Consider the following 24,266-nt stretch of genomic DNA (forward strand, 5'->3'; position numbering starts at 1 on the left):
GATCCGTAACGTTGGCCCTCTTTCATTCCTCATATTGGGGATCAGCGTTCTTTCTATGTTTCCGTGATTCATCGTTCTAGGACTTGCTCGGTTTCCTTGCTCTTTTGAAAGAAGCGCATGGCTTTGTTCACCGTGTCCATAATTTGCTTTCTATCACTGATTTCCTCTCTTAGCTCTCTTATTACTTCATTTTATGTTTCCTTTGCTCTTCTTCTTCTAGAATCTCTAAATGGACTGTTAGCTCACTGATTTTATGTCCTGACTCTTTTCTAACAGAAGCATTTAGAGGAATACAGTTTCCTCCTGTCGCTTTTTGCTGCCTCCCACTAAGTTTGGTAAGTTGTGCTTTTTTAGTATTCACTTGGAAATATTTTCTAAGTCCCTCTGTGATTTTTCTCTTTGATCCATGGGTTTCCCAATATTTGAAGATATATTATCATTAGTACCATCAAATAAAATTCCCCCGTGATGAGAAAACTTATCACGTAAACTTGCAATACTGCTAAATTTATGGAGACTGTTTTACAACTCTGGTATGGCGTGTCCGGGTGAATGTGCAAAGCACCCTCGTAAAGAATCTGTGTACTCTGTGTGGAGGCCAGGGCCTTGCCCTGCCCACCCACCTCTGCAATTCCTGTGCCACCCGGACAGAGGCGACCTGAAGCTCTCGATGCCTAATGCAGTGGGCCAGAGCCCCTCCCTGGACCCCCACAAACCCATCTGCCATGGCCAACAGCCTCCACCAGATCACAGCAGCCCCAGCGCCTCCCCCTCTCAGCTTCACTTACGCCCCCCCGTGGCCAGGCGGCTCCTCCCCGGCCCCTCGCACTACATCCCCTCCATACACCCTCCCCCACCCACCAGCTGGTGGCGCTCCGCTCTGGGCCCTGGAAGCCGGGCGCCCCGCCATGCGTAGAGGTCAGACTGCCTCTCTCACCTCCCCACACCGGGGAGTCCTCCCCCGAGCACACTCAGCGCCAAGGGCTCTCGCTTCTCGTACCCCAGACGCAGAGCCCACCCGTCTTGCCCCCGCCCACCCGGGAGCCGGAGCCCCCTAACTGCCACGAGCGTCCTCCCCCCCCACCCCACGCCCCGCCCCGGCGGGAGCTCCCCTAACGCCTACCGCACCCGCGCCCGGGAGTCCTCCCCATCGACCCCCGCCTCAGCCTTCCTCCCGCCACACGCCGCAGCCGTTAGCCCTCCCCTCCCGTCTCGGCCCCGGGGGTGGGGCCCGCCCGTCCCGTCCCGTCCCGTCCCGTCCCGTCCCGTCCTCCCCAGCCCCGCAGCCAGTCGTCCTCTCCTCTGGCCCCCAAGGCCGGCCCCACCCGACCAGCAGGAAGCCCTCCGCTCAGGCCCCCCCCACGCTTAGCCATTAGCCCCACCCTCTGCACCCCGACTCCAGAACGCCCCCCACCAGCCACCCCGGAAGCCAGCGGTCCTCCCCTCTGACCCGCTCACTGGGGGACCCTTCCCTCAGCCCCCCTTCAGCCCGCTACCCTCCGCCGCCGCTCCCCCACTCCCAACCGAGCAGCCCGTAGCCCTCCCCCGACCTCCACTCCTTCCCAGGGCCCCCGGTACCTGCGGAGTCCAGCCCCCGGCAAAGCCCCCGCCTGTCTCCTGACTCGCTCTGACTCTGTGGATGGCTCCGGAGTCCCGCTCACGAGGGGCTGAAGAGCTCGTCTCAGCAGAGCAGCCAGGAACTGTGCCGCCGACCGTCCCAGGCACTCTGTGCGAACGCCACGTGGGCTTCCGGGTGCTCCCGGAAGCCCCAGGAAGATGAGGGAGAAAGTTCTAGACGTCTCTTTACCGAGAAACTGGTTGGATCAGAAGAGCACGTGAGGAGGCGCTCTGCCACGGAAGCAGCAGTAGCCATGCGCACTGAGGGCCTGAGGTCCCAAGGCTTGGCGCCTCCGGAAGCAAAAGACACGCCCATTGGCCTTCCACCAATAGGAAGGCCTCCCTGCGAGGCTGCGGAGTTGGGGGAGCAAACTTGGCGATGCAGAGCCCGTTGTGGCAAGTACGTCCATTTGTCTTTACAGGTGGTGTTCTACTGTGATTGATAATGTCATAAACCTATTCTTATTTCTTTGGTTTGTTTTAATTTTTGAATTTTATTTTATGTATTTTTTTATACAGCAGGTTCTTATGAGTTACCCATTTTATACATATTAGTGTACATTTGTCAATCCCAATCTCCCAATTCATCACACCCCCCGCCCGCCCCCACCATTTTCTCACCTTGGTGCCCATATGTTTGTGCTCTACGTCTGTGTCTCTATTTCTGCCCTGCAAACCGGTTCATCTGTACCATTTATCTAGGTTCCACATATGTGCATTAATACACGATATTTGTTTCTCTCTTTCTGACTTCCTTCACTCTGTATGACAGTCTCTAGATCCATCCACATCTCTACAAATTACCCAATTTCATTCCTTTGTACGGCTGAGTAATAAATAATAGTAATAAAGCTCTTCTTCACATGGACTGATTTCTTGTCTAGTTGTATCAACTAGCCATCTTCTCACATGGCACAAGAGGATGAGGCAGCCGTCTGGGGCCTCTTTTATAAGGGAGGTAATCTCATTCATGAGGGCTCCCCCCTCATGGGCTAATCACTTCCCAGGGCCCCACCTCCAAATGCCATCCCTTTGGGGGTTAGAATTTAACAGGTGAATGAGGGGGAGAGGTTTACAAATATTCAGTCCATAGCAGTGTCTGTCCATCTATTGTTGCTCCTATGTTCCCTTTTTCCTGCTGAGATAATCAAGGTTTTCATTTACATTTTAACTTCTCTACTGCCTTTTTAGGCAATTATCAGTTTTCGCTGAAACTTTACAATTCACCCATGAACTGGAAGAAAAACCCTCACGATGTCTGGGTCTGCAAAGTGCCTACCTTACCCTCTCCCTGGACAGGTGTCCCATGGGTGCTGAGCAGGAATCGGACTCTGGACCCCCGCCCTCACCCGCAGCAGCCCTTTCCCTCCATTGCCCACAGCAGAGGCCAGACTCAGATGAAACGTTCAGGGAAATTTATTAAACAGAAACATTGACTGAAACCATTGAACACAGGGCATAACAACACACAGAGGAACTTCTAACGGCCACCGGAGCTCACGGGTCCCGGCCCCACCCAGGGTCCTCGAAAAGGTGCCTCCGCTACACCCCACCCGGCGGCCCTCCATCTCCCCACAGTCTCCCTTCCTGAGGGCCCCGCGGGTGGCCTCTCGCCAGGAAGATGGGCGCCGGCCATGCCCGCTCCCCCCAGGGCAGACCCTCCATTTCTGGCCCACATGCCCGGGGCCTGGCCCTGCCCTATGGCGGACACAGGACAGTCCCACAGCAGGGCGCACGCCACCGAGCCGGGGACGTGGAGTCCCGAGGAACAACGGGGTGGCCCAGCAGAACACAAGCCCTGGGGGGCCTCCCGCAGACCTCCTGCAGCCCCGGTCAAGGTCTTCCTTCGAAGGTCGCAGGTGGGCTCCCAGGTCCTGGGGTGGGCGCTGGCTGTGACCTCGTCCATCCCGTCCTTCCCGCCGGCTCCTGGGACTGGGCTCGGGGTCTCCACGCCGCGCAGGGGTTGGGGGAACTGCTCAGAGGAGAACACATGCACATTTCCACAACAACAGGCAGCGCTGGGCCTGAATCTATGCCCAGAAAGCACACGTTGAGCTCACGACACTGGCCCACAGAGACCAGAGCCTTGGCTGGCTCGTGGCGCACCTCAGGGCTCTGCGGGGGGACGATGGCTAGGCTGTGTGTGTTGGGGGGAGGGGAGCGGGGGCTGGGGGTTCCTTGACACCTGGGTCCCTCTGGGGCCTACAGGGACACATTTGGGCTTGCCAGTACAGGGAGCAACCTGCCCCAGGGGATGATGAATAGGGATCCCCTCTCAGGAGGGAGGCCCAGGCACCTGGAGTGGCCCCTAATATGGGGCCAGTAGGCTGCCAGGCCTGGCCTCCCCCTGCCTCCAAGCCTGGCAGCCCCACGGCCTGCTGAGCCTAGTGGCCCGAGGTGGACCCCGGGGGGCTCATCTCTGCAGCCCCGTCCTCATTTCCCGGCTCTTCTGGGATGGGCTTGAGCCCCTCCTCGGGGGTCTCCTCGGCCTCCTGGCCTCCTGCCTGGGCGAGGCCCTCTGGCTCCCAGCCAGGACCTCCTGGGGCCACCGGGGAAGCACTGCCCATCCGGCCAGGCATGGGGACCCCGGGGGCATCTGAGGGTCCTGCCTGACCTAGGCCCGCAGGGGCGGCAGCACTTCCATCTTCCTGAGTGGCCGCGGACGCCTTGCTGGTCTCCCCAGGGCCAGGGGCTGCCCTGGCGGCACCATGGTCTTCAGGGGCCGCCTCGCCAGCCTTGGCAGTGCCGGCAACTGCCGCACTGGCCTCCTCACGTGCCGGGTGGTCCTCGGCGCTCCCTTCCTTGGAACGGGCGGCCTGGGCGGTGGTATCTTCACCATGTGCAGTGGTGCCTGCGGTGATGGCCTCATGGGCCGGGGCGGCCTGGGCGGCTGCTGCCAGGACTGCAACGTCCACACGGGCCTCTTCCTGCCCTGGGAAGTGCTCCCTGCTAGCCGGGTCGGCGTCCCAGGCCTCGGTCCTCTGGATGAGCCGCAGCATCCCCGCAAAGCCGGGAGGCCTCCTCATCAGCCGCCTCCTCCTCAGCGTGTCCCGGAGCGTGTCGTTCAGCCGGGCCCGCGTCAGCACCTGCCGGGCGCGCGCCTGGTCCGCCATGGCCGGGTGGATGGCCCCCTTCTTCAGGGCCGACTGCAGCAGGCCTTCCAGGCGCATCACGTACGCAGAGAGAGTCTCCTGGGGCCGCTGGGCACAGGTCACGAACTTCAGCCGAGCACTCCCCCGGGGGTCCTTGTTCCCAAACACCTGCACCAGCGCGGCCAGGCAGTCCTGGGCAGCCAGCTCGGGATCTTCCGCCAGGAGGCCGCGCAGGAGGTCCAGCGCGGGGCCGCGCAAGCTCTCCACCAGCCTCCTCCTCCTCTCCCTCTCAGACACGTGGCGCCACAGGTGCAGCGTGTGGCTGGCCTGCTCCAGCCAGCTCTCAGAGGACCCTTCCCCGTGGCCCGGCTCTTCCATCCCAGAGAAGGTTCCCAGCTCCTGGTAGCCCATGCTGTCCAGCACGGGCTGCGAGGCCTGCCTCCACTGCTGGGTCCCGGGCCCTGCCTCACCCATGGCGCCTGCCACTGTCACAACTGCTTCCTCAGGCGCAGCCATTGCCCCGCCCGTGGGTCCTGCCATACTCAGAAGTCCTGCCACGCCTGCAACATTTCTGTAACCTGCAGCTCCTTCCTCATCTGACTCAGCTCCTGCTTCACCTTCAGCTCCTGCTTCACCCTCAGCTCCTGCTTCACCCTCAGCTCCTGCTTCACCCTCAGCTCCTTCCAGCCCTGCAGCTCCTTCCAGCCCTGCAGCTCCTTCCTCACCTGCAGCTCCTTCCTCACCTGCAGCTCCTGCTTCACCCTCAGCTCCTGCTTCACCCTCAGCTCCTTCCAGCCCTGCAGCTCCTTCCAGCCCTGCAGCTCCTTCCTCACCTTCAGCTCCTTCCTCACCTGCAGCTCCTGCTTGACCCTCAGCTCCTGCTTCACCCTCAGCTCCTTCCGCACCTGCAGCTCCTTCCTCACCTTCAGCTCCTTCCTCATCTGCAGCTCCTTCCTCATCTGACTCAGCTCCTGCTTCACCTTCAGCTCCTGCTTCACCTGCAGCTCCTGCCTCACCTGAGGTTCCGTCGTCACCTGCAGCTCCTTCCTCATCTGACACTCCTGCTTCACCTTCAGCTCCTGCTTGACCCTCAGATCTTTCCCCACCTGCAGCTCCTGCCTCACCTGAGGCTCCCTCCTCACCTGCATCTCCTGCCTCACCTGCAGCTCCCTCCTCACCTGCAGCTCCTGCCTCACCTGCAGCTCCCTCCTCACCTGCAGCTCCCTCCTCACCTGCAGCTCCTTCCTCACCTTCAGCTCCCTCCTCACCTGAAGCTCCCACCTCACCTGCACCTCCCTCCTCACCTGCAGCTCCCTCCTCACCTTCAGCTCCTGCTTGACCCTCAGCTCCTTCCAGACCTGCAGCTCCTTCCTCACCTTCAGCTCCCTCCTCACCTTCAGCTCCCTCCTCACCTAAGGCTTCCTCCTCACCTGTGTCTCCCTCCATACCTGCGACTCCCGCCTCCCTTGCAGCTTCCTCCTCCCCTGCAGTTCCTGAGTGACCTGCAGTTCCTGCCTCACCCGCCCTGCCAACCACTGCTTGTCCCTGGGGCTGCGCAGGGCAATTGGATCTATCCTGTGAATCAGCATCAGGGGCCTGGGGCAGGCAGACCACAGTCCAGGGCCCTCCCTTGCCTGGTATTTGGCGGGGGAGCAAGCTTCGATTTAAACACTCAGCAAACTCGACCAGGGCAACACTCGACCCCAGCTCCTTTCTGTAGACCTTGCCCAGCACTCGGTATCTGCCCAGGGAATGCAGGGCAGCCTGCACAGCCTCCTGGAATTCCTGGTCTTTGCAGTCATCTGGGATTCCCAGGATGAGCAGAGATCGCTGAGCGTTCACGCCCATCGACCTGCACCAGTCCCGCAATACCGCCAGAGCCATCGCCATCTCCGAGGACCTGAGGGTGGGGGGAAGCGATCAAGCAGGAGTGCACAGGCTGTTGAAGTGTGGGAACCGGCCTGTGGGTGCAAAGAAGAGAGAATCATGTTTGTGCCACACAGCCCACCCTAGTGCCCCTCACAGCAGCAGCCTGGAGCACCTCCCTGCCCTGTTTGGTTTGTTTGACTTTAGGACACTTTTTTTATAAATTACATTTATTTACAAGATAGAAGGCTAGGGACTTCCCTGGTGGCGCAGTGGTTAAGAATCCACCTGCCAGTGCAGGACACACAGGTTCGATCCCTGGTCCGGGAAGATCCCACAAGCCGCGGAGCAACTAACCCCACGCGCCGCAACCACTGACCCAGCGCTCTAGAGCCCACGAGCCACAACTACTGAGTCCACGTGACACAACTACTGAAGCCCACATGCCTGGAGCCCGTGCTCTGCAACAAGAGAAGCCACCGTAATGAGAGGCCTGCGCACCGCAACGAAGAGTAGCCCCCGCTCGCTGCACCTAGAGAAAGCCCGCGCGCAGCAACAAAGACCCAACGCAGCCAAAAGTAAAAATAAAATTTAAAAATAATAACAAAAGAGCACTTGTTGCGTACGACTCAAGAAACAATAATAAAATAAAATAAAATAATTTTTTTAAAAAAGACAGATAGAAGGCTCGTCACCTTTTCTACATTTCTGGCCTCAGTTTTAGGAAGCTGCCTTTTTCCCAAGGAATTTTTCAAGTCTTCCGATTTGTTAGCATAAACATTTCCATAATGTCCCATAATATTCCCCTATATCCTCTTTGTTAATGTACATCTGATCCGTAACGTTGGCCCTCTTTCATTCCTCATATTGGGGATCAGCGTTCTTTCTATGTTTCCGTGATTCATCGTTCTAGGACTTGCTCGGTTTCCTTGCTCTTTTGAAAGAAGCGCATGGCTTTGTTCACCGTGTCCATAATTTGCTTTCTATCACTGATTTCCTCTCTTAGCTCTCTTATTACTTCATTTTATGTTTCCTTTGCTCTTCTTCTTCTAGAATCTCTAAATGGACTGTTAGCTCACTGATTTTATGTCCTGACTCTTTTCTAACAGAAGCATTTAGAGGAATACAGTTTCCTCCTGTCGCTTTTTGCTGCCTCCCACTAAGTTTGGTAAGTTGTGCTTTTTTAGTATTCACTTGGAAATATTTTCTAAGTCCCTCTGTGATTTTTCTCTTTGATCCATGGGTTTCCCAATATTTGAAGATATATTATCATTAGTACCATCAAATAAAATTCCCCCGTGATGAGAAAACTTATCACGTAAACTTGCAATACTGCTAAATTTATGGAGACTGTTTTACAACTCTGGTATGGCGTGTCCGGGTGAATGTGCAAAGCACCCTCGTAAAGAATCTGTGTACTCTGTGTGGAGGCCAGGGCCTTGCCCTGCCCACCCACCTCTGCAATTCCTGTGCCACCCGGACAGAGGCGACCTGAAGCTCTCGATGCCTAATGCAGTGGGCCAGAGCCCCTCCCTGGACCCCCACAAACCCATCTGCCATGGCCAACAGCCTCCACCAGATCACAGCAGCCCCAGCGCCTCCCCCTCTCAGCTTCACTTACGCCCCCCCGTGGCCAGGCGGCTCCTCCCCGGCCCCTCGCACTACATCCCCTCCATACACCCTCCCCCACCCACCAGCTGGTGGCGCTCCGCTCTGGGCCCTGGAAGCCGGGCGCCCCGCCATGCGTAGAGGTCAGACTGCCTCTCTCACCTCCCCACACCGGGGAGTCCTCCCCCGAGCACACTCAGCGCCAAGGGCTCTCGCTTCTCGTACCCCAGACGCAGAGCCCACCCGTCTTGCCCCCGCCCACCCGGGAGCCGGAGCCCCCTAACTGCCACGAGCGTCCTCCCCCCCCACCCCACGCCCCGCCCCGGCGGGAGCTCCCCTAACGCCTACCGCACCCGCGCCCGGGAGTCCTCCCCATCGACCCCCGCCTCAGCCTTCCTCCCGCCACACGCCGCAGCCGTTAGCCCTCCCCTCCCGTCTCGGCCCCGGGGGTGGGGCCCGCCCGTCCCGTCCCGTCCCGTCCCGTCCTCCCCAGCCCCGCAGCCAGTCGTCCTCTCCTCTGGCCCCCAAGGCCGGCCCCACCCGACCAGCAGGAAGCCCTCCGCTCAGGCCCCCCCCACGCTTAGCCATTAGCCCCACCCTCTGCACCCCGACTCCAGAACGCCCCCCACCAGCCACCCCGGAAGCCAGCGGTCCTCCCCTCTGACCCGCTCACTGGGGGACCCTTCCCTCAGCCCCCCTTCAGCCCGCTACCCTCCGCCGCCGCTCCCCCACTCCCAACCGAGCAGCCCGTAGCCCTCCCCCGACCTCCACTCCTTCCCAGGGCCCCCGGTACCTGCGGAGTCCAGCCCCCGGCAAAGCCCCCGCCTGTCTCCTGACTCGCTCTGACTCTGTGGATGGCTCCGGAGTCCCGCTCACGAGGGGCTGAAGAGCTCGTCTCAGCAGAGCAGCCAGGAACTGTGCCGCCGACTGTCCCAGGCACTCTGTGCGAACGCCACGTGGGCTTCCGGGTGCTCCCGGAAGCCCCAGGAAGATGAGGGAGAAAGTTCTAGACGTCTCTTTACCGAGAAACTGGTTGGATCAGAAGAGCACGTGAGGAGGCGCTCTGCCACGGAAGCAGCAGTAGCCATGCGCACTGAGGGCCTGAGGTCCCAAGGCTTGGCGCCTCCGGAAGCAAAAGACACGCCCATTGGCCTTCCACCAATAGGAAGGCCTCCCTGCGAGGCTGCGGAGTTGGGGGAGCAAACTTGGCGATGCAGAGCCCGTTGTGGCAAGTACGTCCATTTGTCTTTACAGGTGGTGTTCTACTGTGATTGATAATGTCATAAACCTATTCTTATTTCTTTGGTTTGTTTTAATTTTTGAATTTTATTTTATGTATTTTTTTATACAGCAGGTTATTATGAGTTACCCATTTTATACATATTAGTGTACATTTGTCAATCCCAATCTCCCAATTCATCACACCCCCCGCCCGCCCCCACCATTTTCTCACCTTGGTGCCCATATGTTTGTGCTCTACGTCTGTGTCTCTATTTCTGCCCTGCAAACCGGTTCATCTGTACCATTTATCTAGGTTCCACATATGTGCATTAATACACGATATTTGTTTCTCTCTTTCTGACTTCCTTCACTCTGTATGACAGTCTCTAGATCCATCCACATCTCTACAAATTACCCAATTTCATTCCTTTGTACGGCTGAGTAATAAATAATAGTAATAAAGCTCTTCTTCACATGGACTGATTTCTTGTCTAGTTGTATCAACTAGCCATCTTCTCACATGGCACAAGAGGATGAGGCAGCCGTCTGGGGCCTCTTTTATAAGGGAGGTAATCTCATTCATGAGGGCTCCCCCCTCATGGGCTAATCACTTCCCAGGGCCCCACCTCCAAATGCCATCCCTTTGGGGGTTAGAATTTAACAGGTGAATGAGGGGGAGAGGTTTACAAATATTCAGTCCATAGCAGTGTCTGTCCATCTATTGTTGCTCCTATGTTCCCTTTTTCCTGCTGAGATAATCAAGGTTTTCATTTACATTTTAACTTCTCTACTGCCTTTTTAGGCAATTATCAGTTTTCGCTGAAACTTTACAATTCACCCATGAACTGGAAGAAAAACCCTCACGATGTCTGGGTCTGCAAAGTGCCTACCTTACCCTCTCCCTGGACAGGTGTCCCATGGGTGCTGAGCAGGAATCGGACTCTGGACCCCCGCCCTCACCCGCAGCAGCCCTTTCCCTCCATTGCCCACAGCAGAGGCCAGACTCAGATGAAACGTTCAGGGAAATTTATTAAACAGAAACATTGACTGAAACCATTGAACACAGGGCATAACAACACACAGAGGAACTTCTAACGGCCACCGGAGCTCACGGGTCCCGGCCCCACCCAGGGTCCTCGAAAAGGTGCCTCCGCTACACCCCACCCGGCGGCCCTCCATCTCCCCACAGTCTCCCTTCCTGAGGGCCCCGCGGGTGGCCTCTCGCCAGGAAGATGGGCGCCGGCCATGCCCGCTCCCCCCAGGGCAGACCCTCCATTTCTGGCCCACATGCCCGGGGCCTGGCCCTGCCCTATGGCGGACACAGGACAGTCCCACAGCAGGGCGCACGCCACCGAGCTGGGGACGTGGAGTCCCGAGGAACAACGGGGTGGCCCAGCAGAACACAAGCCCTGGGGGGCCTCCCGCAGACCTCCTGCAGCCCCGGTCAAGGTCTTCCTTCGAAGGTCGCAGGTGGGCTCCCAGGTCCTGGGGTGGGCGCTGGCTGTGACCTCGTCCATCCCGTCCTTCCCGCCGGCTCCTGGGACTGGGCTCGGGGTCTCCACGCCGCGCAGGGGTTGGGGGAACTGCTCAGAGGAGAACACATGCACATTTCCACAACAACAGGCAGCGCTGGGCCTGAATCTATGCCCAGAAAGCACACGTTGAGCTCACGACACTGGCCCACAGAGACCAGAGCCTTGGCTGGCTCGTGGCGCACCTCAGGGCTCTGCGGGGGGACGATGGCTAGGCTGTGTGTGTTGGGGGGAGGGGAGCGGGGGCTGGGGGTTCCTTGACACCTGGGTCCCTCTGGGGCCTACAGGGACACATTTGGGCTTGCCAGTACAGGGAGCAACCTGCCCCAGGGGATGATGAATAGGGGTCCCCTCTCAGGAGGGAGGCCCAGGCACCTGGAGTGGCCCCTAATATGGGGCCAGTAGGCTGCCAGGCCTGGCCTCCCCCTGCCTCCAAGCCTGGCAGCCCCACGGCCTGCTGAGCCTAGTGGCCCGAGGTGGACCCCGGGGGGCTCATCTCTGCAGCCCCGTCCTCATTTCCCGGCTCTTCTGGGATGGGCTTGAGCCCCTCCTCGGGGGTCTCCTCGGCCTCCTGGCCTCCTGCCTGGGCGAGGCCCTCTGGCTCCCAGCCAGGACCTCCTGGGGCCACCGGGGAAGCACTGCCCATCCGGCCAGGCATGGGGACCCCGGGGGCATCTGAGGGTCCTGCCTGACCTAGGCCCGCAGGGGCGGCAGCACTTCCATCTTCCTGAGTGGCCGCGGACGCCTTGCTGGTCTCCCCAGGGCCAGGGGCTGCCCTGGCGGCACCATGGTCTTCAGGGGCCGCCTCGCCAGCCTTGGCAGTGCCGGCAACTGCCGCACTGGCCTCCTCACGTGCCGGGTGGTCCTCGGCGCTCCCTTCCTTGGAACGGGCGGCCTGGGCGGTGGTATCTTCACCATGTGCAGTGGTGCCTGCGGTGATGGCCTCATGGGCCGGGGCGGCCTGGGCGGCTGCTGCCAGGACTGCAACGTCCACACGGGCCTCTTCCTGCCCTGGGAAGTGCTCCCTGCTAGCCGGGTCGGCGTCCCAGGCCTCGGTCCTCTGGATGAGCCGCAGCATCCCCGCAAAGCCGGGAGGCCTCCTCATCAGCCGCCTCCTCCTCAGCGTGTCCCGGAGCGTGTCGTTCAGCCGGGCCCGCGTCAGCACCTGCCGGGCGCGCGCCTGGTCCGCCATGGCCGGGTGGATGGCCCCCTTCTCCAGGGCCGACTGCAGCAGGCCTTCCAGGCGCATCACGTACGCAGAGAGAGTCTCCTGGGGCCGCTGGGCACAGGTCACGAACTTCAGCCGAGCACTCCCCCGGGGGTCCTTGTTCCCAAACACCTGCACCAGCGCGGCCAGGCAGTCCTGGGCAGCCAGCTCGGGATCTTCCGCCAGGAGGCCGCGCAGGAGGTCCAGCGCGGGGCCGCGCAAGCTCTCCACCAGCCTCCTCCTCCTCTCCCTCTCAGACACGTGGCGCCACAGGTGCAGCGTGTGGCTGGCCTGCTCCAGCCAGCTCTCAGAGGACCCTTCCCCGTGGCCCGGCTCTTCCATCCCAGAGAAGGTTCCCAGCTCCTGGTAGCCCATGCTGTCCAGCACGGGCTGCGAGGCCTGCCTCCACTGCTGGGTCCCGGGCCCTGCCTCACCCATGGCGCCTGCCACTGTCACAATTGCTTCCTCAGGCGCAGCCATTGCCCCGCCCGTGGGTCCTGCCATACTCAGAAGTCCTGCCACGCCTGCAACATTTCTGTAACCTGCAGCTCCTTCCTCATCTGACTCAGCTCCTGCTTCACCTTCAGCTCCTGCTTCACCCTCAGCTCCTGCTTCACCCTCAGCTCCTGCTTCACCCTCAGCTCCTTCCAGCCCTGCAGCTCCTTCCTCACCTTCAGCTCCTTCCTCACCTGCAGCTCCTGCTTCACCCTCAGCTCCTGCTTCACCCTCAGCTCCTTCCAGCCCTGCAGCTCCTTCCAGCCCTGCAGCTCCTTCCTCACCTTCAGCTCCTTCCTCACCTGCAGCTCCTGCTTGACCCTCAGCTCCTGCTTCACCCTCAGCTCCTTCCGCACCTGCAGCTCCTTCCTCACCTTCAGCTCCTTCCTCATCTGCAGCTCCTTCCTCATCTGACTCAGCTCCTGCTTCACCTTCAGCTCCTGCTTCACCTGCAGCTCCTGCCTCACCTGAGGTTCCGTCGTCACCTGCAGCTCCTTCCTCATCTGACACTCCTGCTTCACCTTCAGCTCCTGCTTGACCCTCAGATCTTTCCCCACCTGCAGCTCCTGCCTCACCTGAGGCTCCCTCCTCACCTGCATCTCCTGCCTCACCTGCAGCTCCCTCCTCACCTGCAGCTCCTGCCTCACCTGCAGCTCCTGCCTCACCTGCAGCTCCCTCCTCACCTGCAGCTCCTTCCTCACCTTCAGCTCCCTCCTCACCTGAAGCTCCCACCTCACCTGCACCTCCCTCCTCACCTGCAGCTCCCTCCTCACCTTCAGCTCCCTCCTCACCTTCAGCTCCCTCCTCACCTAAGGCTTCCTCCTCACCTGTGTCTCCCTCCATACCTGCGACTCCCGCCTCCCTTGCAGCTTCCTCCTCCCCTGCAGTTCCTGAGTGACCTGCAGTTCCTGCCTCACCCGCCCTGCCAACCACTGCTTGTCCCTGGGGCTGCGCAGGGCAATTGGATCTATCCTGTGAATCAGCATCAGGGGCCTGGGGCAGGCAGACCACAGTCCAGGGCCCTCCCTTGCCTGGTATTTGGCGGGGGAGCAAGCTTCGATTTAAACACTCAGCAAACTCGACCAGGGCAACACTCGACCCCAGCTCCTTTCTGTAGACCTTGCCCAGCACTCGGTATCTGCCCAGGGAATGCAGGGCAGCCTGCACAGCCTCCTGGAATTCCTGGTCTTTGCAGTCATCTGGGATTCCCAGGATGAGCAGAGATCGCTGAGCGTTCACGCCCATCGACCTGCACCAGTCCCGCAATACCGCCAGAGCCATCGCCATCTCCGAGGACCTGAGGGTGGGGGGGAAGCGATCAAGCAGGAGTGCACAGGCTGTTGAAGTGTGGGAACCGGCCTGTGGGTGCAAAGAAGAGAGAATCATGTTTGTGCCACACAGCCCACCCTAGTGCCCCTCACAGCAGCAGCCTGGAGCACCTCCCTGCCCTGTTTGGTTTGTTTGACTTTAGGACACTTTTTTTATAAATTACATTTATTTACAAGATAGAAGGCTAGGGACTTCCCTGGTGGCGCAGTGGTTAAGAATCCACCTGCCAGTGCAGGACACACAGGTTCGATCCCTGGTCCGGGAAGATCCCACAAGCCGCGGAGCAACTAACCCCACGCGCCGCAACCACTGACCCAGCGCTCTAGAGCCCACGAGCCACAACTACTGAGTCCACGTGACACAACTACTGAAGCCCACATGCCTGGAGCCCGTGCTCTGCAACAAGAGAAGCCACCGTAATGAGAGGCCTGCGCACCGCAACGAAGAGTAGCCCCCGCTCGCTGCACCTAGAGAAAGCCCGCGCGCAGCAACAAAGACCCAACGCAGCCAAAAGTAAAAATAAAATTTAAAAATAATAACAAAAGAGCACTTGTTGCGTACGACTCAAGAAACAATAATAAAATAAAATAAAATAATTTTTTTAAAAAAGACAGATAGAAGGCTCGTCACCTTTTCTACATTTCTGGCCTCAGTTTTAGGAAGCTGCCTTTTTCCCAAGGAATTTTTCAAGTCTTCCGATTTGTTAGCATAAACATTTCCATAATGTCCCATAATATTCCCCTATATCCTCTTTGTTAATGTACATCTGATCCGTAACGTTGGCCCTCTTTCATTCCTCATATTGGGGATCAGCGTTCTTTCTATGTTTCCGTGATTCATCGTTCTAGGACTTGCTCGGTTTCCTTGCTCTTTTGAAAGAAGCGCATGGCTTTGTTCACCGTGTCCATAATTTGCTTTCTATCACTGATTTCCTCTCTTAGCTCTCTTATTACTTCATTTTATGTTTCCTTTGCTCTTCTTCTTCTAGAATCTCTAAATGGACTGTTAGCTCACTGATTTTATGTCCTGACTCTTTTCTAACAGAAGCATTTAGAGGAATACAGTTTCCTCCTGTCGCTTTTTGCTGCCTCCCACTAAGTTTGGTAAGTTGTGCTTTTTTAGTATTCACTTGGAAATATTTTCTAAGTCCCTCTGTGATTTTTCTCTTTGATCCATGGGTTTCCCAATATTTGAAGATATATTATCATTAGTACCATCAAATAAAATTCCCCCGTGATGAGAAAACTTATCACGTAAACTTGCAATACTGCTAAATTTATGGAGACTGTTTTACAACTCTGGTATGGCGTGTCCGGGTGAATGTGCAAAGCACCCTCGTAAAGAATCTGTGTACTCTGTGTGGAGGCCAGGGCCTTGCCCTGCCCACCCACCTCTGCAATTCCTGTGCCACCCGGACAGAGGCGACCTGAAGCTCTCGATGCCTAATGCAGTGGGCCAGAGCCCCTCCCTGGACCCCCACAAACCCATCTGCCATGGCCAACAGCCTCCACCAGATCACAGCAGCCCCAGCGCCTCCCCCTCTCAGCTTCACTTACGCCCCCCCGTGGCCAGGCGGCTCCTCCCCGGCCCCTCGCACTACATCCCCTCCATACACCCTCCCCCACCCACCAGCTGGTGGCGCTCCGCTCTGGGCCCTGGAAGCCGGGCGCCCCGCCATGCGTAGAGGTCAGACTGCCTCTCTCACCTCCCCACACCGGGGAGTCCTCCCCCGAGCACACTCAGCGCCAGGGGCTCTCGCTTCTCGTACCCCAGACGCAGAGCCCACCCGTCTTGCCCCCGCCCACCCGGGAGCCGGAGCCCCCTAACTGCCACGAGCGTCCTCCCCCCCCACCCCACGCCCCGCCCCGGCGGGAGCTCCCCTAACGCCTACCGCACCCGCGCCCGGGAGTCCTCCCCATCGACCCCCGCCTCAGCCTTCCTCCCGCCACACGCCGCAGCCGTTAGCCCTCCCCTCCCGTCTCGGCCCCGGGGGTGGGGCCCGCCCGTCCCGTCCCGTCCCGTCCCGTCCCGTCCCGTCCCGTCCTCCCCAGCCCCGCAGCCAGTCGTCCTCTCCTCTGGCCCCCAAGGCCGGCCCCACCCGACCAGCAGGAAGCCCTCCGCTCAGGCCCCCCCCACGCTTAGCCATTAGCCCCACCCTCTGCACCCCGACTCCAGAACGCCCCCCACCAGCCACCCCGGAAGCCAGCGGTCCTCCCCTCTGACCCGCTCACTGGGGGACCCTTCCCTCAGCCCCCCTTCAGCCCGCTACCCTCCGCCGCCGCTCCCCCACTCCCAACCGAGCAGCCCGTAGCCCTCCCCCGACCTCCACTCCTTCCCAGGGCCCCCGGTACCTGCGGAGTCCAGCCCCCGGCAAAGCCCCCGCCTGTCTCCTGACTCGCTCTGACTCTGTGGATGGCTCGGGAGTCCCGCTCACGAGGGGCTGAAGAGCTCGTCTCAGCAGAGCAGCCAGGAACTGTGCCGCCGACTGTCCCAGGCACTCTGTGCGAACGCCACGTGGGCTTCCGGGTGCTCCCGGAAGCCCCAGGAAGATGAGGGAGAAAGTTCTAGACGTCTCTTTACCGAGAAACTGGTTGGATCAGAAGAGCACGTGAGGAGGCGCTCTGCCACGGAAGCAGCAGTAGCCATGCGCACTGAGGGCCTGAGGTCCCAAGGCTTGGCGCCTCCGGAAGCAAAAGACACGCCCATTGGCCTTCCACCAATAGGAAGGCCTCCCTGCGAGGCTGCGGAGTTGGGGGAGCAAACTTGGCGATGCAGAGCCCGTTGTGGCAAGTACGTCCATTTGTCTTTACAGGTGGTGTTCTACTGTGATTGATAATGTCATAAACCTATTCTTATTTCTTTGGTTTGTTTTAATTTTTGAATTTTATTTTATGTATTTTTTTATACAGCAGGTTATTATGAGTTACCCATTTTATACATATTAGTGTACATTTGTCAATCCCAATCTCCCAATTCATCACACCCCCCGCCCGCCCCCACCATTTTCTCACCTTGGTGCCCATATGTTTGTGCTCTACGTCTGTGTCTCTATTTCTGCCCTGCAAACCGGTTCATCTGTACCATTTATCTAGGTTCCACATATGTGCATTAATACACGATATTTGTTTCTCTCTTTCTGACTTCCTTCACTCTGTATGACAGTCTCTAGATCCATCCACATCTCTACAAATTACCCAATTTCATTCCTTTGTACGGCTGAGTAATAAATAATAGTAATAAAGCTCTTCTTCACATGGACTGATTTCTTGTCTAGTTGTATCAACTAGCCATCTTCTCACATGGCACAAGAGGATGAGGCAGCCGTCTGGGGCCTCTTTTATAAGGGAGGTAATCTCATTCATGAGGGCTCCCCCCTCATGGGCTAATCACTTCCCAGGGCCCCACCTCCAAATGCCATCCCTTTGGGGGTTAGAATTTAACAGGTGAATGAGGGGGAGAGGTTTACAAATATTCAGTCCATAGCAGTGTCTGTCCATCTATTGTTGCTCCTATGTTCCCTTTTTCCTGCTGAGATAATCAAGGTTTTCATTTACATTTTAACTTCTCTACTGCCTTTTTAGGCAATTATCAGTTTTCGCTGAAACTTTACAATTCACCCATGAACTGGAAGAAAAACCCTCACGATGTCTGGGTCTGCAAAGTGCCTACCTTACCCTCTCCCCGGAGAGGTGTCCCATGGGTGCTGAGCAGGAATCGGACTCTGGACCCCCGCCCTCACCCGCAGCAGCCCTTTCCCTCCATTGCCCACAGCAGAGGCCAGACTCAGATGAAACGTTCAGGGAAATTTATTAAACAGAAACATTGACTGAAACCATTGAACACAGGGCATAACAACACACAGAGGAACTTCTAACGGCCACCGGAGCTCACGGGTCCCGGCCCCACCCAGGGTCCTCGAAAAGGTGCCTCCGCTACACCCCACCCGGCGGCCCTCCATCTCCCCACAGTCTCCCTTCCTGAGGGCCCCGCGGGTGGCCTCTCGCCAGGAAGATGGGCGCCGGCCATGCCCGCTCCCCCCAGGGCAGACCCTCCATTTCTGGCCCACATGCCCGGGGCCTGGCCCTGCCCTATGGCGGACACAGGACAGTCCCACAGCAGGGCGCACGCCACCGAGCCGGGGACGTGGAGTCCCGAGGAACAACGGGGTGGCCCAGCAGAACACAAGCCCTGGGGGGCCTCCCGCAGACCTCCTGCAGCCCCGGTCAAGGTCTTCCTTCGAAGGTCGCAGGTGGGCTCCCAGGTCCTGGGGTGGGCGCTGGCTGTGACCTCGTCCATCCCGTCCTTCCCGCCGGCTCCTGGGACTGGGCTCGGGGTCTCCACGCCGCGCAGGGGTTGGGGGAACTGCTCAGAGGAGAACACATGCACATTTCCACAACAACAGGCAGCGCTGGGCCTGAATCTATGCCCAGAAAGCACACGTTGAGCTCACGACACTGGCCCACAGAGACCAGAGCCTTGGCTGGCTCGTGGCGCACCTCAGGGCTCTGCGGGGGGACGATGGCTAGGCTGTGTGTGTTGGGGGGAGGGGAGCGGGGGCTGGGGGTTCCTTGACACCTGGGTCCCTCTGGGGCCTACAGGGACACATTTGGGCTTGCCAGTACAGGGAGCAACCTGCCCCAGGGGATGATGAATAGGGGTCCCCTCTCAGGAGGGAGGCCCAGGCACCTGGAGTGGCCCCTAATATGGGGCCAGTAGGCTGCCAGGCCTGGCCTCCCCCTGCCTCCAAGCCTGGCAGCCCCACGGCCTGCTGAGCCTAGTGGCCCGAGGTGGACCCCGGGGGGCTCATCTCTGCAGCCCCGTCCTCATTTCCCGGCTCTTCTGGGATGGGCTTGAGCCCCTCCTCGGGGGTCTCCTCGGCCTCCTGGCCTCCTGCCTGGGCGAGGCCCTCTGGCTCCCAGCCAGGACCTCCTGGGGCCACCGGGGAAGCACTGCCCATCCGGCCAGGCATGGGGACCCCGGGGGCATCTGAGGGTCCTGCCTGACCTAGGCCCGCAGGGGCGGCAGCACTTCCATCTTCCTGAGTGGCCGCGGACGCCTTGCTGGTCTCCCCAGGGCCAGGGGCTGCCCTGGCGGCACCATGGTCTTCAGGGGCCGCCTCGCCAGCCTTGGCAGTGCCGGCAACTGCCGCACTGGCCTCCTCACGTGCCGGGTGGTCCTCGGCGCTCCCTTCCTTGGAACGGGCGGCCTGGGCGGTGGTATCTTCACCATGTGCAGTGGTGCCTGCGGTGATGGCCTCATGGGCCGGGGCGGCCTGGGCGGCTGCTGCCAGGACTGCAACGTCCACACGGGCCTCTTCCTGCCCTGGGAAGTGCTCCCTGCTAGCCGGGTCGGCGTCCCAGGCCTCGGTCCTCTGGATGAGCCGCAGCATCCCCGCAAAGCCGGGAGGCCTCCTCATCAGCCGCCTCCTCCTCAGCGTGTCCCGGAGCGTGTCGTTCAGCCGGGCCCGCGTCAGCACCTGCCGGGCGCGCGCCTGGTCCGCCATGGCCGGGTGGATGGCCCCCTTCTCCAGGGCCGACTGCAGCAGGCCTTCCAGGCGCATCACGTACGCAGAGAGAGTCTCCTGGGGCCGCTGGGCACAGGTCACGAACTTCAGCCGAGCACTCCCCCGGGGGTCCTTGTTCCCAAACACCTGCACCAGCGCGGCCAGGCAGTCCTGGGCAGCCAGCTCGGGATCTTCCGCCAGGAGGCCGCGCAGGAGGTCCAGCGCGGGGCCGCGCAAGCTCTCCACCAGCCTCCTCCTCCTCTCCCTCTCAGACACGTGGCGCCACAGGTGCAGCGTGTGGCTGGCCTGCTCCAGCCAGCTCTCAGAGGACCCTTCCCCGTGGCCCGGCTCTTCCATCCCAGAGAAGGTTCCCAGCTCCTGGTAGCCCATGCTGTCCAGCACGGGCTGCGAGGCCTGCCTCCACTGCTGGGTCCCGGGCCCTGCCTCACCCATGGCGCCTGCCACTGTCACAACTGCTTCCTCAGGCGCAGCCATTGCCCCGCCCGTGGGTCCTGCCATACTCAGAAGTCCTGCCACGCCTGCAACATTTCTGTAACCTGCAGCTCCTTCCTCATCTGACTCAGCTCCTGCTTCACCTTCAGCTCCTGCTTCACCCTCAGCTCCTGCTTCACCCTCAGCTCCTGCTTCACCCTCAGCTCCTGCTTCACCCTCAGCTCCTTCCAGCCCTGCAGCTCCTTCCTCACCTGCAGCTCCTTCCTCACCTTCAGCTCCTTCCTCACCTGCAGCTCCTGCTTCACCCTCAGCTCCTTCCAGCCCTGCAGCTCCTTCCAGCCCTGCAGCTCCTTCCTCACCTGCAGCTCCTGCTTCACCTGCAGCTCCTGCTTGACCCTCAGCTCCTGCTTCACCCTCAGCTCCTTCCGCACCTGCAGCTCCTTCCTCACCTTCAGCTCCTTCCTCATCTGCAGCTCCTTCCTCATCTGACTCAGCTCCTGCTTCACCTTCAGCTCCTGCTTCACCTGCAGCTCCTGCCTCACCTGAGGTTCCGTCGTCACCTGCAGCTCCTTCCTCATCTGACACTCCTGCTTCACCTTCAGCTCCTGCTTGACCCTCAGATCTTTCCCCACCTGCAGCTCCTGCCTCACCTGAGGCTCCCTCCTCACCTGCATCTCCCGCCTCACCTGCAGCTCCCTCCTCACCTGCAGCTCCTGCCTCACCTGCAGCTCCTGCCTCACCTGCAGCTCCCTCCTCACCTGCAGCTCCTGCCTCACCTGCAGCTCCTGCCTCACCTGCAGCTCCCTCCTCACCTGCAGCTCCTTCCTCACCTTCAGCTCCCTCCTCACCTGAAGCTCCCACCTCACCTGCACCTCCCTCCTCACCTGCAGCTCCCTCCTCACCTTCAGCTCCTGCTTGACCCTCAGCTCCTTCCAGACCTGCAGCTCCTTCCTCACCTTCAGCTCCCTCCTCACCTTCAGCTCCCTCCTCACCTAAGGCTTCCTCCTCACCTGTGTCTCCCTCCATACCTGCGACTCCCGCCTCCCTTGCAGCTTCCTCCTCCCCTGCAGTTCCTGAGTGACCTGCAGTTCCTGCCTCACCCGCCCTGCCAACCACTGCTTGTCCCTGGGGCTGCGCAGGGCAATTGGATCTATCCTGTGAATCAGCATCAGGGGCCTGGGGCAGGCAGACCACAGTCCAGGGCCCTCCCTTGCCTGGTATTTGGCGGGGGAGCAAGCTTCGATTTAAACACTCAGCAAACTCGACCAGGGCAACACTCGACCCCAGCTCCTTTCTGTAGACCTTGCCCAGCACTCGGTATCTGCCCAGGGAATGCAGGGCAGCCTGCACAGCCTCCTGGAATTCCTGGTCTTTGCAGTCATCTGGGATTCCCAGGATGAGCAGAGATCGCTGAGCGTTCACGCCCATCGACCTGCACCAGTCCCGCAATACCGCCAGAGCCATCGCCATCTCCGAGGACCTGAGGGTGGGGGGAAGCGATCAAGCAGGAGTGCACAGGCTGTTGAAGTGTGGGAACCGGCCTGTGGGTGCAAAGAAGAGAGAATCATGTTTGTGCCACACAGCCCACCCTAGTGCCCCTCACAGCAGCAGCCTGGAGCACCTCCCTGCCCTGTTTGGTTTGTTTGACTTTAGGACACTTTTTTTATAAATTACATTTATTTACAAGATAGAAGGCTAGGGACTTCCCTGGTGGCGCAGTGGTTAAGAATCCACCTGCCAGTGCAGGACACACAGGTTCGATCCCTGGTCCGGGAAGATCCCACAAGCCGTGGAGCAACTAACCCCACGCGCCGCAACCACTGACCCAGCGCTCTAGAGCCCACGAGCCACAACTACTGAGTCCACGTGACACAACTACTGAAGCCCACATGCCTGGAGCCCGTGCTCTGCAACAAGAGAAGCCACCGTAATGAGAGGCCTGCGCACCGCAACGAAGAGTAGCCCCCGCTCGCTGCACCTAGAGAAAGCCCGCGCGCAGCAACAAAGACCCAACGCAGCCAAAAGTAAAAATAAAATTTAAAAACAATAACAAAAGAGCACTTGTTGCGTACGACTCAAGAAACAATAATAAAATAAAATAAAATAATTTTTTTAAAAAAGACAGATAGAAGGCTCGTCACCTTTTCTACATTTCTGGCCTCAGTTTTAGGAAGCTGCCTTTTTCCCAAGGAATTTTTCAAGTCTTCCGATTTGTTAGCATAAACATTTCCATAATGTCCCATAATATTCCCCTATATCCTCTTTGTTAATGTACATCTGATCCGTAACGTTGGCCCTCTTTCATTCCTCATATTGGGGATCAGCGTTCTTTCTATGTTTCCGTGATTCATCGTTCTAGGACTTGCTCGGTTTCCTTGCTCTTTTGAAAGAAGCGCATGGCTTTGTTCACCGTGTCCATAATTTGCTTTCTATCACTGATTTCCTCTCTTAGCTCTCTTATTACTTCATTTTATGTTTCCTTTGCTCTTCTTCTTCTAGAATCTCTAAATGGACTGTTAGCTCACTGATTTTATGTCCTGACTCTTTTCTAACAGAAGCATTTAGAGGAATACAGTTTCCTCCTGTCGCTTTTTGCTGCCTCCCACTAAGTTTGGTAAGTTGTGCTTTTTTAGTATTCACTTGGAAATATTTTCTAAGTCCCTCTGTGATTTTTCTCTTTGATCCATGGGTTTCCCAATATTTGAAGATATATTATCATTAGTACCATCAAATAAAATTCCCCCGTGATGAGAAAACTTATCACGTAAACTTGCAATACTGCTAAATTTATGGAGACTGTTTTACAACTCTGGTATGGCGTGTCCGGGTGAATGTGCAAAGCACCCTCGTAAAGAATCTGTGTACTCTGTGTGGAGGCCAGGGCCTTGCCCTGCCCACCCACCTCTGCAATTCCTGTGCCACCCGGACAGAGGCGACCTGAAGCTCTCGATGCCTAATGCAGTGGGCCAGAGCCCCTCCCTGGACCCCCACAAACCCATCTGCCATGGCCAACAGCCTCCACCAGATCACAGCAGCCCCAGCGCCTCCCCCTCTCAGCTTCACTTACGCCCCCCCGTGGCCAGGCGGCTCCTCCCCGGCCCCTCGCACTACATCCCCTCCATACACCCTCCCCCACCCACCAGCTGGTGGCGCTCCGCTCTGGGCCCTGGAAGCCGGGCGCCCCGCCATGCGTAGAGGTCAGACTGCCTCTCTCACCTCCCCACACCGGGGAGTCCTCCCCCGAGCACACTCAGCGCCAGGGGCTCTCGCTTCTCGTACCCCAGACGCAGAGCCCACCCGTCTTGCCCCCGCCCACCCGGGAGCCGGAGCCCCCTAACTGCCACGAGCGTCCTCCCCCCCCACCCCACGCCCCGCCCCGGCGGGAGCTCCCCTAACGCCTACCGCACCCGCGCCCGGGAGTCCTCCCCATCGACCCCCGCCTCAGCCTTCCTCCCGCCACACGCCGCAGCCGTTAGCCCTCCCCTCCCGTCTCGGCCCCGGGGGTGGGGCCCGCCCGTCCCGTCCCGTCCCGTCCCGTCCCGTCCCGTCCCGTCCTCCCCAGCCCCGCAGCCAGTCGTCCTCTCCTCTGGCCCCCAAGGCCGGCCCCACCCGACCAGCAGGAAGCCCTCCGCTCAGGCCCCCCCCACGCTTAGCCATTAGCCCCACCCTCTGCACCCCGACTCCAGAACGCCCCCCACCAGCCACCCCGGAAGCCAGCGGTCCTCCCCTCTGACCCGCTCACTGGGGGACCCTTCCCTCAGCCCCCCTTCAGCCCGCTACCCTCCGCCGCCGCTCCCCCACTCCCAACCGAGCAGCCCGTAGCCCTCCCCCGACCTCCACTCCTTCCCAGGGCCCCCGGTACCTGCGGAGTCCAGCCCCCGGCAAAGCCCCCGCCTGTCTCCTGACTCGCTCTGACTCTGTGGATGGCTCCGGAGTCCCGCTCACGAGGGGCTGAAGAGCTCGTCTCAGCAGAGCAGCCAGGAACTGTGCCGCCGACTGTCCCAGGCACTCTGTGCGAACGCCACGTGGGCTTCCGGGTGCTCCCGGAAGCCCCAGGAAGATGAGGGAGAAAGTTCTAGACGTCTCTTTACCGAGAAACTGGTTGGATCAGAAGAGCACGTGAGGAGGCGCTCTGCCACGGAAGCAGCAGTAGCCATGCGCACTGAGGGCCTGAGGTCCCAAGGCTTGGCGCCTCCGGAAGCAAAAGACACGCCCATTGGCCTTCCACCAATAGGAAGGCCTCCCTGCGAGGCTGCGGAGTTGGGGGAGCAAACTTGGCGATGCAGAGCCCGTTGTGGCAAGTACGTCCATTTGTCTTTACAGGTGGTGTTCTACTGTGATTG

The 24,266-nt window shown here is 59.4% G+C and overlaps 4 protein-coding genes across 4 annotated transcripts in view; 1 reads left to right on the top strand and 3 right to left on the bottom strand.

The window, feature by feature from the left end:
• TEX28 (testis expressed 28) overlaps positions 1-24,266 on the top strand; it is a 118,117-nt gene that overhangs the window by 34,684 nt on the left and 59,167 nt on the right.
• On the bottom strand, positions 4,002-6,599 carry LOC132513909 (paraneoplastic antigen Ma6E-like). Its single transcript, XM_060138548.1, has 4 exons — positions 6,068-6,599; positions 5,816-6,031; positions 5,615-5,689; positions 4,002-5,452 (listed from the first exon to the last, which is right to left on the bottom strand). Exons 1-4 carry the CDS (start codon positions 6,597-6,599, stop codon positions 4,002-4,004), a joined length of 2,274 nt encoding a protein of 757 aa, XP_059994531.1.
• LOC132513872 (paraneoplastic antigen Ma6E-like) lies at positions 11,233-13,925 on the bottom strand. Its single transcript, XM_060138484.1, has 3 exons — positions 13,196-13,925; positions 12,995-13,069; positions 11,233-12,832 (listed from the first exon to the last, which is right to left on the bottom strand). The coding sequence occupies exons 1-3, from the start codon at positions 13,923-13,925 to the stop codon at positions 11,400-11,402; spliced, it is 2,238 nt and encodes a 745-aa protein (XP_059994467.1). The 3' UTR covers positions 11,233-11,399.
• LOC132513849 (paraneoplastic antigen Ma6E-like) lies at positions 18,575-21,393 on the bottom strand. Its single transcript, XM_060138454.1, has 5 exons — positions 20,862-21,393; positions 20,628-20,825; positions 20,355-20,429; positions 20,103-20,210; positions 18,575-20,066 (listed from the first exon to the last, which is right to left on the bottom strand). Exons 1-5 carry the CDS (start codon positions 21,391-21,393, stop codon positions 18,742-18,744), a joined length of 2,238 nt encoding a protein of 745 aa, XP_059994437.1. The 3' UTR covers positions 18,575-18,741.

The sequence above is a fragment of the Lagenorhynchus albirostris genome, chromosome X (genome assembly GCF_949774975.1).
Source record: "Lagenorhynchus albirostris chromosome X, mLagAlb1.1, whole genome shotgun sequence".
NCBI lineage: Eukaryota > Metazoa > Chordata > Mammalia > Artiodactyla > Delphinidae > Lagenorhynchus > Lagenorhynchus albirostris.

What these genes read in the sequence shown, in the direction of transcription:
- LOC132513909 (XM_060138548.1), bottom strand. Translation starts at nt 6,599, where the DNA reads ATGGCGATGGCTCTGGCGGTATTGCGGGACTGGTGCAGGTCGATGGGC. An exon ending in AGGTGAGGAAGGAGCTGCAG is followed by an intron (nt 6,032 to 6,067) that starts GTCTGGAAGGAG and finishes CAGGAGCTGAAG; the next exon opens with GTGAGGAGGGAGCTGCAGGT. An exon ending in AGGTGAGGAAGGAGCTGCAG is followed by an intron (nt 5,453 to 5,614) that starts GTGCGGAAGGAG and finishes CAGGAGCTGCAG; the next exon opens with GTGAGGAAGGAGCTGCAGGT.
- LOC132513872 (XM_060138484.1), bottom strand. Translation starts at nt 13,925, where the DNA reads ATGGCGATGGCTCTGGCGGTATTGCGGGACTGGTGCAGGTCGATGGGC. An exon ending in AGGTGAGGCAGGAGCTGCAG is followed by an intron (nt 13,070 to 13,195) that starts GTGGGGAAAGAT and finishes CAGGAGCTGAAG; the next exon opens with GTGAAGCAGGAGCTGAGTCA. An exon ending in AGGTGAGGAAGGAGCTGCAG is followed by an intron (nt 12,833 to 12,994) that starts GTGCGGAAGGAG and finishes CAGGAGCTGCAG; the next exon opens with GTGAGGAAGGAGCTGAAGGT.
- LOC132513849 (XM_060138454.1), bottom strand. Translation starts at nt 21,393, where the DNA reads ATGGCGATGGCTCTGGCGGTATTGCGGGACTGGTGCAGGTCGATGGGC. An exon ending in AGGTGAGGAAGGAGCTGCAG is followed by an intron (nt 20,826 to 20,861) that starts GTCTGGAAGGAG and finishes CAGGAGCTGAAG; the next exon opens with GTGAGGAGGGAGCTGCAGGT. An exon ending in GGGTGAAGCAGGAGCTGAGG is followed by an intron (nt 20,067 to 20,102) that starts GTGAAGCAGGAG and finishes CAGGAGCTGAAG; the next exon opens with GTGAAGCAGGAGCTGAGTCA.